The sequence below is a fragment of the Megalops cyprinoides genome, chromosome 8 (genome assembly GCF_013368585.1).
Source record: "Megalops cyprinoides isolate fMegCyp1 chromosome 8, fMegCyp1.pri, whole genome shotgun sequence".
Classification (NCBI taxonomy): domain Eukaryota; kingdom Metazoa; phylum Chordata; class Actinopteri; order Elopiformes; family Megalopidae; genus Megalops; species Megalops cyprinoides.
In genome coordinates, this window is record NC_050590.1 from 24,285,144 (window position 1) to 24,302,210 (window position 17,067).

Here is a 17,067-nt window from a genome sequence, read left to right on the forward strand (position 1 = left end):
TTCTAAATACTTTTTTGAGTCTCCTCACATTCCTGACTGAGTGCCCTCTGATACTGGAGTAGAATCTCCTTGCCCAGGCTCCTCCTTTTGGTCTCTGCAACAATTTTGTCTGCTACTTTTCCACATCAACTTCTTGTCCACATCAACTTTATAGATGTGCTCAATTTCAGAGAAACTCTAAAAGATGAGTATTTCTATACATTACAAATTGGTTTGGAAGAGTAACTTAAGAGTAACTTATTAAAAGTGAAAGTTTTGTACATTAACTCACAACTCACAATGCTGATATGATATGATGATCTACCATTTTCACTACAAAAACTGCAGATCTAACCAAGTGTAATAATCTTATATTTAGATTCCAAATCTAGTTGGTCTTGTTTTAGTATAAATGGATTATCTGGTGCTTTCTAAGGAAGATCCTTTGACTTAATGCTCCAACCTATGATTGGTGGACAACTGTATCTTGAATGTACATCTCTGTGCTAACTGGGGATTTCTGCACTGTGAAATTGCGCGGGCATGTCAGTACTCAACACGGACTGTTGATTATAAAGCTGTGAAAATCAACAAAAGGTAAGTGTAATCAGTGAAGTGTAGCCTAATTACTGAATCATGAAAAACAAAGTGCAAATTATCCTCTTTTCTTTAACCAAATAATGTTAGCGTTAACGTTAATGATTTCTGACCTGATGTTCCTAAACAAATCCTGTCAGGTGATGTGCATCATTTGAATGTAACATTATCTTGCTAATGCCTATGTTGAGTAGACAGACAATGCAGTTATCATCAAAAAGCTGAACCTTTCATCTGTTTAGCAGTGTAGGCCAATGCATTGCAGTTTTACTGTAACAGTAATGTTAAATGCGCATTTGCATAATATTTCAGAGGCATGAAAAATGAAGAGAAAGGGTGACATCACTAGTTTCTTCCACCCAAAAAGGAGGGATCAGGGAAACACAGCAGAGGTAGTCACAGATAATGTAGCAGTGGAAGTGGAAAATACAAAGCAAGATGGAGGAGAAGTTGTTGAACAAGGGCAAGAAGTTGTAATGGCTGCATGAGATGCGATTATATTAGTTTTTTTTTTCATTATTTTGATAGGACAGGATCTCCTTTTTGATGACTGCATTTTTTTTGCCTGAATTACAACAATTGGTAGTTCCAAGGTAGTAGTGGTCACTAGAGGGTTTAAACACCACTACTACCTTTTGTTAGTTTTTGCAGTGTATACAAGGAAATTACAAGGAAATTCACAGCAAATGGTGTTGGTCTTACAGACATCACATTAAGCAATATGCCAATAGAAGTGTAGCCGTTCAGTGTGAAGAGTGTGCTTTTAAAGGACCACTGTGTAGGACTTAGTGGCATCTAGCAGTGAAGCTGCAGACTACAACCAACTGCATATCCCTAGCCTTAGGAGAACCTACGGTGGCCACTAAAAACACAAAAGGCCCTCTCTATAGCCAGCATTTGATTTGTCCGTTCTGGGCTACTGTAGAAACATGGAGGTGTAACATGGCGGACTCCGTGGAAGAGGCCCCGCTCCCTCTGTAGATATAAAGGGCTCATTATAAGGTAACAACAACACAACAATTCTTGTTTTCAGGTGATTATACACTAATGAAAACATAATTATGAATATTATAATAAATTTCTGTCATATTCTGCAAACAGATCCCCCTAAATCGGGTTTTGACACTCAATCGGTTTTTGGGTCATTCACTCCATAAGGGAAATGTTGTATCTGTTGAGCTGGTCCAATCTGATTTGTTTCTCCCTCACCAGTTGTTGTAACACTAAAATGAGAATGGCAGGGATAATACCTTCGAGGAAATCATGCATTATATCTGGTGGAAACAAATAAACAATGGGAGAAGGCACAAACTTCAACTTTGAGAAGCAGCATGCATTCCTAATTCCACAAATGACAGTATTCTCTGGATTTGCTTCCACTGCCTCTAATTGGTGGCTATAATTTGCAGAGTTTCGCATGATGAATTCATATTCAGTGAATTTCTTGGAAATGTCCTGCTTGGTGGTGTTACAGAACTGACAGATTCTCCCTGAGCTAAATGTTTTAGTCAGTCCAGCAACTGCTTGTGCTGACAAGTTGTCTGCTGAAACGGTAGCTATGGTACCATGAAAGATCCTTCCCTCTCCATCACACGTCAATTACACTCCCTGTGTTTCCAACAACATTGTGTTTAGGCAGCTCATAAGCAACATTTCCAGCAGGATCAGCTGTATCATCCTCTTCAGTATAATCCATGAAGCATTCAGGTTCGATATGAGGCAGAGCAAAGGCAGGATTTCAAACATCCATTTAGACCACTTTAATAAAAAAAGCTCATTTTGGTGATTCAGCCCAATGTGCCTTATTTGTTTTATTAGTAAAAAGACGATTTTGTTGCATATAGGACATTTAAATGAAGTTGGCATGATTTCTTCTAAAAACCTTGGAATGTTGATTGGTGATCCTCCAATCCATTAATCTCAAGCCACTGCATGACATCATTGACAGTCCATTTAGACACTTCAGTCACACTAAGAACAAACAAAAACAGAAAACTGTGTGAACAACTGGAAAGACTTTGTTGACTTTAATCAGCAAAAGAGCTTCAATCTATGCAACGGTCCACTACATCATCATTACAACACAGATAAACCATGTTTGTAAAGGCACAGGAAATTTCTTTCTTATTGAACAATGTCTCAGAGTGGAATACCATTTTTCTGTGGAAAACGTCAGAAAGGACAAGTTTAAAAAATGTAGTGTAAAGGACAGAGCTGTTTTTAAGTCTTAGTGCCAGTCAAAGTCAAGTCTCAAGTCACTTGAGACAAGTTGAAAGGCCAGTCTTAATTCTTCATAATTGCAAGTCAAGATACAAGTCAAGTAAAAAAAACATCTCCATCTATTACAAAAACCATGAATTTGCATATAAAAATGAATCTGTATGCTAGCAGCTGCAGTGCATGCTTAAATAAAAAAGGCATCAAGGTCGTGAAAATAAATATAAGCTTGCCTACTCATTTTATTTAGCTCAATTCATATCATTTTATTATATGTATTATATTATATTTAAATATAATTTTTAAAATTTATTTTCTGAACTCAGCCACGTTGGCTGTGTGACATTAGGCTTTTTTCAAAGCAAAACAGTATTATAAAGTCATGGTTGGGTTTATCTTGAAAAAAAAAAAAAATCTCTGCACAACTGAATGAGTGACAGGTGCTGTTGGAGGAAAGCACAATTAGAAAAAATAGGAGGAACTCCTCCACACTGTCTCTCTTAATGCTGAAATATTTATTACAACGAATTCATCACAACATCCGACCAACGTTGTAATAAAAACTATCAGCAACAGCAAGCTCATCGTTAGCAGCAATGGTGTCGCTTAGCTGTATTCTCCTCTTCTTTAAGGATGAGAGCCGAAGTTTTCAGCGGGGCGAAAACCATTATAAATCAGGGCATGTGGAGGAATTCAGTTGTTTTGAGGGCCATATCACTGGTTTGGTCAAGGCAACCATGAGGGATAGATGTACAGGACGTCAATGATTGTAGGCCACATAGATTAGGTAGCATAGCTAACCAGCTAGCTAGCTAGCAACGTCAGGTTACCATATCATCACCCATCGAGCTTGCTAAGTGGACTGATTGTTAGAGACTGGTGATGTGCAGTTCGTGAACGAACGAATCCTTTTGAACGAATCTTTGAGGTGAACTGAGTGTACTGAATCCCTAGTCTAAAAGATTCGTTCCTTCGTCTTTGCAAACATGCGCGCAGATTACCTGGCATAGCAGCTCTAACTCTCCCTCCAGTGGATATGAGATATGCGGTCTGTCCACGAAGCAGTCTATCACAAAACTGTATCAGCAGTACGTTCATGACAACAACTAGCCAATGGCTGAAATACTAAAACTCTCGAAGCACCTCCCACTGGCCATCTAGGCACAGCTGACGATGTGGGACAATGCAAAAGATCCGGTGACTATGAAGATTCTAAACTCCACCTACTGACCTGATGTACTGTTGTCAAGTTCCTCAGTTCACCAGTTCGTTCGGACTCAAAGGAACTGTGAGTCCTCAGTTCGTTTGGGCTCAAAGGAACTGTGACTCCTCAGTTCACCAGTTCGTTCGGACTCGGACAAAGATTCACTGACTGTGAAGACCTGGTGACTACGTGTTGCCAGTATCGCTAGTTCTCAGTATAACAGCTTGGGCTACATCCTCCATTGACTGTGGTGATGCAAAAGGAATCAGAGCGCTTCCGTGACATTATTATAGGAATAAAAAATATTATTAAATATTATTTTGCTCATCTACCTGGAATATTATTTTATATTTATATTTTTAGCAGTAGCATATTTTAGGTGCGCACAACGTATCGCAGTTCTTGTTTATCACAACTGCAATTTTACATAGGCTACAATTTATTTAATGTTGACGTCACATTTCCTTTTAATGTGAATAAAGTCCTTATTAATAAATACTGACAAATCAACATAGTAGGCTGCAAAACAAAACAGAAATGTGATGCATAAGGCTATACATCACATTTGTAGCGTACTATGCCTACGTAAACAACAAATAAAAATACGAAAAATACAATTTGTAAAACGAAGTTATTCGCTTCGGATATAAGCGTGGCTCTTTTTTACTCAGTGCTTCATTTAGTTTTAGCAAATGACATGTACTTAGGCTATTATAGGAGTTAAAATGTGAGCTTCTATTACCTTTTGCGGTTGCATGATTGTTTGAATAGCATGGTGCAGTTTCACGTAATGAATATTACAATTTAATTTCGTTGACATTTGGTTTCACACGTGCTGTTTTGCCGCAGAGCAGGCTAATAATGGACATGATGTTTGGAACAATGTATATTAACTTTTAAAATGCAATACAACTATTTACAGATTGGCGCCCGACCGGATATAGAAATGAACGAATCAGTGAGTCAAAGATTCGAATCATTTTATTGAACTGAACGAAAGGAACCGAATCACTAAAAAGAATCGTTTTGAACATCACTACTGGGGATGAGTGGCATTGAACTACAAGCAGTCCGCTAATAAAATTCTCTGGTTACCTGTAACACGCTTTGGTGGATTCAGCTGTCTGTCCGGTTTGTTGACCTAATCAAAGAACCAAAGTGTTAAGTAGGCTAAAGATTTTGTAGTAACGACAAGATCATTCACTCAACCCACGCTAAAGCAATGACGCCGGTGATCAGATGAGAAAGCCGATTATCTTGTAGTTGTACAATATCTTTGCAGCACCAAAGTAGAATTAACTAGTGAACTAAACAGAATGTGCAGTTAGACTGAGATGACCAGGGAATTAGGATCTGTAACTTATGGAGCAGTGTGACATTATGTAGCATGGGCAGAGATAAACAGCAACATATAAAGACAGAAGAGCAAGGGTCCGGGACCTTGAGCCTTATGGGACACCATACTTACCTTGGAAAGAAAATAAATATCTTCATTTAGATGTACGGACTGGAATCTGTCAGATAAGCATGACTTTAACCAGGACAGCATGCTTTCCTTAAGACCATCATCATCTAGGGCAGGGGTTGGCAACCTTTACTATCTAAAGAGCAATTTTTTGCCAGAAAGAAAAATATATATATCTGTCTGGAGCCTGTAGAGAAGGGCCACATGTTTTTGTCTTTGTCTGTGTCTTTGTTTTACACACCACCCCCACCTCTCACAGGCACTTTGTTTACAACCCAGTTGAAACCTGCCCAAACCGGTCCTGCTGCTCCCCTTATCAGCAGGACCTCCGCAGGTAACCCGAGGCACAGGCGCACCCCCAAGGACGGCCCCCAGGTCACCATTTGCCCTCTGACCTGCCCGTATCCTTCGGCCACCAATCGGAGCCTCAACAGGGCCAAGGATACAGGACAATATCAAGGTGGTGGTGACCTCCCCTACCTGAGTACCACGCCAACACCCACAGAGTGAAGAACTGGGGAGACCAAGGCCTTGGGGACCAAGCATTGTGCTGTTGTTGTGTGCGTCTGTGCCAAAGAAACCACACACACCCTCACAACACATGGAACCCACACACACACACCCCAAACAACACTCCCACACATTCCAAAATCCCCAATAAACCTCTGAATCCGGAACCTGACTCCTGTGTCCTGACCAACACCCCACTGTGACAGCAATTTAGCCTGAACCCAGTTACGGGTGAAACTGGCGCAAAAAATATTTGAGCCCTTTAAATGCAGGTAACACAGCCTATTAGTCTAAATTGGCCTATCAACATTGCTACTAGGTCTAAATGAGCATTCATTCATATGTTTTACCACAAGGTGGCTGCGGTAGGCTATTTATGATTATTTGGTGCTTGGGGATTTGATCCATTTCTTAAAACTACCTTTGCTCCGCTCTGCTTTCCACAGCAGTTCCAAAACCGCTCTCTTTCTTTCATCCCCAGCCAGATACTTTTCAGCAAATGCAGTGTGCTTGTTCTAGAAATGTCTTTCCACATTACATTTTTTGTTGTTTGCTAACTTACAAAAGTTATATATATATATATATATTTTTTTTTTTTATTTATTTATTTTTTGACAAAGCTAGGGCCACTAGAGAGGGGCTAAAGAGTTGCATGCAGCTCTGGAGCTGTGGGTTGCCGACCCCTGATCTAAGGAAACAGGAACATCTTTAGGAAACAATGTTCGCTCTTGGTCACCAAAAATGGCTTCGTATTGCTTGGCCAGAATTCTTCAATGCACAGTAATAATTGGTCCGAAAGACTCCCATGAAAGTGCTGCCCATACCGTAATAGATCCACTGCCATGTGTAACAGTTTGGAATGGACAATATGGCTTGAGGGTTCCTTTGGCTTCCTCCAAACACAAACCCATTCAGATTAAGTAACACAGTAAAAGATGATTCATCAGACCATATTACTTTCTACCAGTGCTGAGACATCCAGGTTTTGTGGCCATTGGCCAGTGATAGCCCTGCCAAAAATATCAGCTTTGTCATGCTAACACTGCACAGTTTTTGTTGATACTGGGTCATAGAGATGTAGATTCAGATTCTATAGGCTTTATTAAGACAATTGATTTGTGTTTTTTGTAATTACCCCATGAAGTGTCCATCTGTTCCTGGTGGTGAGCTTCCACTTGTGATGACTGCTTGTCTTTCCTGATGCAGTTCTTTGTTTGGTGTATGCCATTATGATTTTCAGTGCTGTTAAACTTGACACATTAAATAATTTTGCAATTGCTGTCACTGATGCATCTGCTTTACATGCACCAACTATTTGACCTCTTTCAAAGTCTGTTATATCTCTCGTGTCACTTTAGAAGCTCATTAAATAGTGTTGATTTTAATCATTAGCATTGCCAATAATATCTGCCCCTTGTACTTTAAAATATCAAGTAGAAACCTGGGTAAATTTTTGCAATCTATGGTAATTGTGGGAAAAATCTAAAGGTAAAACTGTACTGAGAAAGTGACAACGTTGCAAGAGCTATGCATTTACACTCATTTACATTTATTCATTTGCCAGATGCTTTTATCCAAAGCGACTTACAAGTGGGGTACAATACAACATAAGAAAAAAAACCATACGGAGTCAACAATATTAAATATTAACAATATTAACAATATTAAAAGCGCTGCATGACCAGGTTTCAATGGTTGGCCAAGCAAGGTACAAACTAGCTGGTAAAGCTAACAAGTGCATTAAACTAGATTACTTTTTTATAATTTTATTTTATAATCTAGTAGGAGACAGTTTGAGTCATGAGAAGTTCCTTTAGGGGTAGTGTTTCAGGTGCTCAGGTGAGAGTGGAAGAGCTGTGTCTTCAGATGTTTCTTGGAGGCATAAAGGGACTCAGCAGAATGGATGAGTGTGGAGGTTCACTCCACCATCGGGGGACAACAGCGGAGAAAGTCCTGGATAGTGATTTTACACTGCGATGCGACAGGACCAGCAGGCGGCCTTTGGTGACTGAGGGTAGTGGTCAGGAGGGAACATAGGGTTAGAGCAGAGAGTTCAGGTGGGAAGGTGCAGTTTTGTTGGTCACCCTGTATGTGAGCATCAAGGCCTTGAACATGATGCGGGCAGCTACAGGGAGCCAGTGGAGTGAAGAGACTATGCATCTTCACTACTGCACAGCAGGCGCTGGTGAAAATATTTAAAAGGTTGTGGAGTTGTTTCACAGCAACAGCAAACAAACTGCTAAAGAAAGTGACTCCTCTCTCTAGCCATATATCTGTTTCTAATTAGCCTTCAATCAGGCAGGTAGGATTTTTTCCACTATCAGACACTTGATTAGGGAGACAATGACAATCTATTGTTTGCAATGCAATTAATTGAAATAAGCTCAACTATTGCAAATTGCAGATAAAAAAATCATTAATGCATTTAGCTGCAAATAACATGTAACTAATTAAAACAGTTGGAACAGCTCCTGTTCCAACTACAGGGGGTTAACACTTCTGTCCATCCCAGATAAGGTCTTTAACTCAGTCCTCCGGAACAGGATGAAAGATGCTGTTGACCTCTGGACAAATCCTGCATCGACCAGATCTCAACACTGTGCATCATCCTGGAGCAGTCGCTGGAGTAGAACTCGCCCCTTTACGTCAACTTCATCGAATACGAGAAGGCATTTGACTTACGTGTGTGTATACATATATATATATATATATATATATATATATATATATATATATATATATATATATATATATAATAGAGAGACTGATAGGTTACATGTTTTTTACATTCGCTCGTGATGCATTTCCCCATTCCCAACAATATGGTGTGACTAAAGAGGTAATTATGCGATGATGATTCCTCGGGAGGGCGCTATACTCCCCGCTCTGAGCTTCCTTGTGGTGCACGTGTCGACGTCATCAGGACGCAGAGATTTAACGATTTATTGGGATAGTGGGAAACCGGGCTCGCAGAAGCTGAGGCTGCTGCGTTGGGTGTTAAGGAGTAGTGAGCCAAACTACCATGAACCGGGACTGAAAACTTCACATACGGATGGAAACTGGATTTATTTGGCCCAAAGCAACACAGTATCCAAATGATTTAGGACAACCACATTTTTAAATCAGTAAATTTTTCACTTCGCCTTGGATTATCGTTGGGCTTCTCTTGGGACGGAGTCTGTCTTTTCTTCTGCTGCTTGACTGGTGTGGTGACGCGGCTGAACTAGCTAGTTAGCTAACGCTAGATCCTCAACAACGAATAAGTTTATGGCTAGCTATGTAGTTAGAGGAAATACGGTATAGTAGTTAATTTTTATTTATTTGCGAGGGAATGATCATTTCACCGTAAAAGTGGTTTATAAATGTCTTACATACTTAATGTTACCAGGTGTCCGACATGAATATCAAACGTTTCAGAACCAAGCTAGCTAGCTACAGAGCTAGCTAGCTAAGTATTTAATATAGGGCTTTCCTTAGCTACCATTACCCAGCAGCTAAAGATATTGTGGGTTATTTAGTTGGTACTAGCTACCGACCTACCTTTATTGATCATGACTGTTTGCTGCAGTATAACTAATCGCATGAGCTAGCAGACAAACGTTAATTACATTTGGTTATAGTAGTTAGCTGTATGTTTATGTAGCTAGCTAGACTGGATAGCGAGCAGAGAAGGCAGCGAAGAACAGTGTCCGAAAATTGTCCTCCTGCGCGCCGTGTTGCGGCCTTGGGATTGTTTTTCCAACTTTTGGATACATTTGATTAATTTTTATTAAGCACTGGATTGATGGCTCGGAATATACACCGCTGTCATACACTTTGACATAAAGATCAAAGTTGATAAATTGGATAAAAGGGTTCAATTGAAGATCACGTTAACTAACTAGAAAAAGGAACAAAGTGGACCTGACGAAGAGGTTCTGTCTCTACTGGCAAGGTGAATTGCTAAACCCTTTCTTTTATTATTGTGGAGATGTCGTTATTCGTAGCAGTGTTTCTAGTATATATGTACCCAGTTAACTGTAGCTCACAAAATCGAAAACTCTTCTGGGTCTTAGTTTTAGTTCTTTGTTTCCTAGTGCCTGATTAACTGTTGTTTGATCACTAGTCAAGTATAGAAAGCATGCAAATGCTGGGTAACTAATATAACGTAAAACAATTTTAACTGAACTTTCTGTAGGTTAGTTCAACAAATATTAATTAGTCTAGTACTCGCAGGAACATAAATGGAAAGTGTACGACCACGAAGCTGTTGCACAAAGCCATAGAGCACCAAGCTTGGCACTGGAAAATTTAGCTAGCTGACTGGCCTGCTAGCCAGTTGCCCAGGTTAGTTAGTGTTACCTGCTGGGCCCCAACTCAAAATGGAACTAAGGTTAATGAGTAGCTGTCTAGCTGAGTGAGTTGCCGACACTTTGCTAGCTGAAGTTAGATGTAGCCAACACCATAGCGAAGGGCGCATTTTGTCTTATATTCACCGTAGCTATTTGAGCAAATTAAATGATCTCTTGTAGTTATTTTAGATTAATAGATCCATGGCATAATGTTAAGTGCATCCTGCTTGATTTATAACTATCACCAACCATTGAAATTGGCTCGTACATGAACGTGTATGAGTCTTCATATCGCAAGAAATTGCATTTTGCCGCTTAAGCAACAAGCTAGCTGATATACAAATCATTGGAGGTTTTTTTTTCATATGAAATGTGTTTCCGCGAGCTAAGATTCTCCTCGTTTCTCCACTGTCAGGTTTTCTAGTTTTCGTATTTTTCCACATTACAGATAAAGACCTCCATTGTAATGGATTACACGTTGATGTCACCTTTGGCCATGAATTTTTTTTCTTAAATTGTGTTCAACCCTTTGCAGAAGAAGTATAGGTAAATATGAAAAGCCGTCGTAGTACCTGCTTTTACGTGACGAAAAGCGTTATTGTTTACAGTAGAGGCGCATGGAAGAGAGGTGTGCCATCTGTCACTTTTTCTCGTCCCCAGGAAAGTGGCCTTCCCGTCAAATTACATTGTAAAATTCTTTCCGACTGACCTTATTATACTATGTCAAAACTGCTACTGACGCATTTACATTAGACATGCGCATAAAACTTGTAGTAAAAACTGTCCGTCGAAAGGTCCTGTTCCTCTGGTGTTCCTTTAGTTCCCATCTATTCCACATGGCTCGGTTTCAGTATGAAAACCAGAAGAATGCCAATAATGACACATATATTAATAAATAAAATATCTACTGACAAGATATATATCACATTTCTGCCTTTGCAGATTATTCTTCCCGAGTTTCCATCATCTGAAGACTTAAAGTAATTTTTTTTTATCTGAAAAATGCTACTTGGAGTAGCATTCACATATGTATAAAGTGGTAATGTGTTTATTTATTTACTTTTTTAAAAATATCAATTATAGGATTTTCTCAGAGAGAAACCTTTGAAGTGAGTAGACAAACAGAAAAACCCCACACTGTAACAGTAGTACAAATTTACTGTCAGGCAGGTCTAGATTCTGCATTGCAATCTGATAAAATATAAAATCAAGTAAATGTTCAGAGTGAATTTGGTGAAGGAACCCAAATTTAAAGAAGTTCTACAAAAAAATGAGTAGCATTTTTTAATGAATTGGAAAGCATTTGTTTACCCTCAGTGGACATGTATTCCAGACTTTTTTTGGCCACACACTTTTTCCTTCTGTCTGCCTTATTCCATAGCTCTTGGTGTGTTTTTCCCTGTGGATCTACTGGAAACACTCACAGTTTAAGAAAGTTGCTCCTTTTCATTGGCACTGCATTGTTGAATGATTATTTGTCATTGGCTCTTGGCAGTGCCTTACTGCTTGTTAAACTCAACACTGGACAGAAGTGGGTGAAAATTAACATTGTCCGAAGGAGATAGAAAGGACAGCTGATTCAAAAGGGCAAGTAAAAGCTAAGTTGGGCATGGAACTGTTTTCATTTGGCATTAAATACTTCACTTGTGTTTGATTACCTATATGTTGTTCTTAGCAGAAAGGACAATGTGACATTAATATTGCCTCAAGCAGACTTTAATCTCACCTTTGGTGTTCAGATTTAACATGTAGGAAGTGTTGTAGTTATTTAGACAGTGACAGGGCATGAAACGTCAGTGTTTAATTAAAGTCTGACCTATTCTAGTCTGAAAGAATTCTATACATTTTGAAGTTGTGTAGTAGTTGCATTAATATTTAATTTACAGTGAGCTTTAAACCTGTAATTTAAAGCTCTAAAAACCCTGTAGTTACATGAATTTGCAAAATGTCACTACAACACTGTTAAATTCTGAAGTTACTTAAGTTATAAAAAACTGATGTCAGAATTAAAATGCACAGGTCTGATGTTTTGTTTATCCAGTCTCAAGGTTTAACTAATTATAATCTTCCCTTGTGGACAGTTTGAGGCATATGTATATGTAGCTTTTAATTGTTGTTTATTCACATTATTTATTTATGAGCATTGGTGTTTCTTCTCCCCAGATGATGTGCGAGGTGATGCCGACGATCAGCGAGGCGGAGATCCCATCTGGGGGCAATGGGCAGCGGGGCTCGGGCTCCCCGCTGCAGTCGGACTCAGATGGCCACTTTGAGTCACTGATGGTGTCCATGCTGGAGGAGCGTGACCGCCTGTTGGATACACTGAGAGAGACACAGGAGAACCTGGGCTTGACACAGAGCAAGCTCCACGAAGTCAGCCACGAGCGAGACTCCCTGCAGAGACAGCTCAACACTGCCTTGCCCCAGGTAAATGAGCCTCAGTGTATATTGTTGAAATCAAGCTGATCAGCCTATCTTATTAGGATATTGGTAAATGGATTGTGCTGTTGTTATAAGTCTTAAAGTAAAAACACAGGTACATAAATTCAGAAAATTCAAGATGTTTCATGAAAAAGACTTGCATTTAATGATTTTTGTAATAAAGACAAGGCTGGGAGATTCATTGAAAAAACATAATGATTTTCATGATTTGGTCTTTGAATCTTTTTTTTAGCCAGGTGGCACCACTGTTTTGACTTAAGGCTGAAAATGACCTTAGTCAATTTATTTCTCATGATTTTAGTCTGCTTTTATGGCTTTGTTGTCAAGAGTTCAGGTAATATTGAGAGCAACTCTTGGTAATTTCTCTCTTACCTTGTGTACCTGTAGTGGTATATTAGTGTTTTTTAAAAAGTATTTAAAAAGAACAATATTAATTAAAGGCAAAATGCTGAAACATTTGAGTATTTCAGTCCCATCTATGTTAAAATTGATGCACTGCAGGATGGTAGTAAACTTCATGTTTTTTTAGAACTGTTAACACAAGCATTGATTGTGAAGTTTGGTTTTTATTGGCTGTCATGCTTTATACAGTGTTCCCTAAGGTTGAACAAGACTTTATTTTGAGGTTTAAATTGTCATCTCACAAATTGTCTACTGAAATATTAAGTATATTCCCCTTGACAAATGACCTAAGAGAATAACAAAGGGCCTTAACTGTGTGGATTAGATTAGCCCTATGTCCTGTTCAATATGATGAGGGGCATTCTAGCTTTGACTGTCACAGTCAAGTGCCATTTCATTTCTTAACAGTAACCAGTGAAGAATTATGTCTTCATCTGGACAGTTCAGAATGTGAGGGATGGTGAGCAGCCCCTACTTATAATAATTTCATAGCCAATCTTAGCCCCAGCTAAAAGGAAAAAAAAATCTTACCTACTTTTTAGAGGGAATTTGTTTTCTCTGTCAGCGTATTTTATGAATTTGGTGATCAGTTTGACTTTAATGTTTAACATTTGCATGGCTTAAATCCAAACGTAAATATTTTCATAATCCAAACTTCATTTTAGATGTGTTTTTATTTTATTCAGTGAAAAAATAGATAAAGGGCTTTTAGCTCGGTGCTCAGAATGTTTTCTTTGTTTACTTGCTTCAATCTGTTTTTGATGGAGAGCAAGAAATTTCATTTTTTTATTTTTTATTTGAAAATTTCTTTTTTTTGGAAGAACTATATTATACCCAGATACCTTGAAGCAGCTCTGCTTTTGGTTTTGTGTTGTGTGAAGTTTACTAGTATTGCATGTAGAAGTATGATGCCCCCTCCCCTGTCTGTGTGTGTGGGCCTGGAAGTATGTCCTCCTTGTCTGTTGGGTGATGGTCCTGCCTGCATGACCATACAGGCAGGCATGTCTGCTCTTTGAAGGCCCCTCGTGTGGGATGACATGTTAGAAGATAAATGGAGCCAGTTATGTAATCAAAGGTGAGAGAAGTTCTGAGGGCCTCAGTAAAGAGTTAGGGTGTAACAGTTGGGTTGGTAATGGCACTGGTCATTTGTACAGTTGACCCCAAATATTGCTTTGGGTTACAAAATTCATGTTTAACATCACTATGAGTGCCATTGTAAGACACAGAGTGGTTGGTGGATGTACTAATGTTACTAGGTTTTGGTAAGGTAATATGATAGAGGCAGAGGTTATCTCTACCAGTTCATGCAGAATCAAATGTCAGATAAATGAAGCATGAAAACTTCAGTTCTCAGTGCAAAGCTCTTTAATACTAAAATGTACTATTGGTTATGGGCTGGAGATGCGCTACAAAATATGTTTCCATATTCATTAAAATAATCTTATGAAATCAGCAACTTTAGCCTCCTTATGTAATGGATAGCCTTTCATGTACTGGACAGTCTGGATGCAATTGGGGAGACAAGTGCTTTCATGCTGCAAAAATGTCTCTTTCTTGAGGATGATTGTGGTTTGGAAGGCCTGCTGTTTCCTTTGGCTAGAGTCAATGGTATAAGTCTCCCAAATATAGCCTGTCACATTCTATACAAGCTATAGTGAAGAGTAAGGATTGGTAAAGGGCCCAGAAACAGTGGTGGTTGCTGGCTAGTGAGTTAGCAAGCCTTATAGCAGTGACTCTTGAATTGGCTTGTATAAGCTGGCTTTTTGTAAGGGAAGGTGCCCCATAGAAGGCCTCTGCCTGGGCCCAAGCTGGTTAACAGGGGCAACGCAGCAGAAATGCAGTAATTAAAGGTACGCCATGCACACAAAGAGATTCATTGGGCTTGGTCTGTCACTAAAGGATTGCAATTAGGGCCCCCTGGAGGGAAAGTAGTACCACAGTGAGAGAGGTGTCCAGCTGTAAATGGTAAATGTAAATGTCAGGATACATGTGACTCCGCCACCATAATCCATTACTTTTCATGGAAGTATTTTTGTATTTCCTAGTTAGTACTGTGGATCACTAGCTTGCTTGGTTAGTTAGCTAATATAGGCAAGGATAGCCCCATCGACAAGCTTAGACTGAGCACTACAGAGTAAGTCCATTTCTGAGTCTGGGCTCTGGAATTAGACATTATCTGCGGTGATGAAATGTGATCAGCTCTGTTCTGCCCCTTCAGTGAGTCATGAGCGACCTGTGTGTTATGCATATGAAATGAGTGGAGGGGTGTGTGTGCTTATCCTCCATTTGGAACTTGCCCTTCTATGGTGAACTCTGGGACTAGTGGAATATTGGCCAAGGGTTAACTGTGTTTTCTTTTTTAGGAATACACTTGTTGTGCTTCAGTGCTCCTGCACTAATGTAGAGGATGTTTTGGTGAGGCAAGCTCACTGTGTACAAACGGTGATTCCAAAAGTAGAGTGAAAAAGAGGAAAAAGTTTTGAGAAGAGTAGCTCTGTAACAATTAAAGTTAGCTGCTTTGCAGTTTCACTTAACAACCTGAGGGCTAAAGAGGGTTGTCCATGACAGAACTTTAAAGATTCATATTTATGTATTTTGTAGACCTGTCACATTGAATACATCTCAGTGAAGAGCATTGGATTGTGGTTCAAGTGTAATGTCAGCCCTCAGACAGCATGTAAAGCCTTATCAGTCCCAACCACTATGATTGCTACCATATCTTAGAGATACTGATGATTGTTTATAAGTTTGTGTCTGTGTTTCATAGCCTGATAGCAGAATGAAAAGTATTGTTGAAACTGACATTTTAAATTAATAATAACAGCTACCTATTAGTGAGAGTATACTTCAGGCTACAGTAGTAAATTCTTCCATCACACCTGCCTCTAGACTGTGTTCTAGCCATGTTCTTACTAGCCATGTTCAAATGTATGTGGTAGGCACCATGTAAGCTTGGAATCATTCAGTCGTTCTTGGGGTTTTTGCTGAATCAGAGCAAGTGTCTTGCCCCTCTATGCCAGCTGATACTGCATAACAGTTGGGTTTTCACATTTTGTTCTCAAAAAAGAAACTACTTGAGTACATGCAACTACTAAATATGGAAATGAGCATGGCTATTGTTATAACAGCTATTCCTCTAATTTTTAAAGCATACACTTCTAATGGATGAGTTGCCTTTACTGCTGTAGATAACCTAACTGAGATTTGTAATGGTAATAGTTATCTGATTCATAAGGATCTCTCATTGGTTTCCTGTATGGTGAACATAAAATACCACAGACATAGGAATTGTTTCTGTATGTGCCATAGCGTGCAAGTTTTTTCATTTTATGGACATTCATAGAAACTATTTTTGGAGTTCACACTATCCCATCGACTTATTAAAGGATTGGAAAAGACTGAGCAAGTGGAATATGTTTACACTAAGGTTTGACAAAATCACAAAAAAAGCCTACTTCCATTTGGCCTGCTTTGACCATGCTGAGTATCATACCAGAAAGTGAACTGTCAGAGACCGGTGTACCCCCAACCACAGGTACAGTTGAAAGTACTGTATATGAGGTGAAAATAACAGCAAGTGCATCTAGTGTGTAGAGGTGATATGGGCTTAAAATAATGTTATTTATAGGTCTATGTCAATATTTATTATCTTTGGCAGAAAAGCACAAAAATGGGGCACAAAAATAATAATGCTAGTAGTGCTGTCACTATTGAGTATGCGCTCTGACTGCCATACCAATGAGCCTGGCTCTTTGGTGTCGCCGTCATGGCTGCAGTTTGGTATCCCATAGACCCAGGTTTGAGGCGAGGTGGGGTGACTGTTCTCACTCTTCACTACAAATGTGTCAGAGAAGCACAACTGAGCCAAACAAGAAATGGAGGTTTATCTGAATATATACAAAACTTGCTTCCCATATTGT

At 39.2% G+C, this 17,067-nt stretch overlaps 1 protein-coding gene across 3 annotated transcripts in view; it reads left to right on the forward strand.

Annotated features, from left to right (window-relative positions):
• The first annotated feature begins 8,934 nt into the window (after positions 1-8,934).
• The window catches only part of LOC118781616 (liprin-alpha-1-like), a 49,826-nt gene continuing 41,693 nt past the window's right edge, over positions 8,935-17,067 (forward strand). For all 3 annotated transcript variants that reach the window (XM_036534624.1, XM_036534622.1, XM_036534623.1), the window contains exons 1-2: positions 8,935-9,906; positions 12,467-12,730. In XM_036534624.1, the coding sequence (XP_036390517.1) occupies positions 12,467-12,730 (264 nt within the window). In that variant the 5' untranslated portion in view covers positions 8,935-9,906. The remainder of the gene's footprint in view (positions 9,907-12,466; positions 12,731-17,067) is intronic.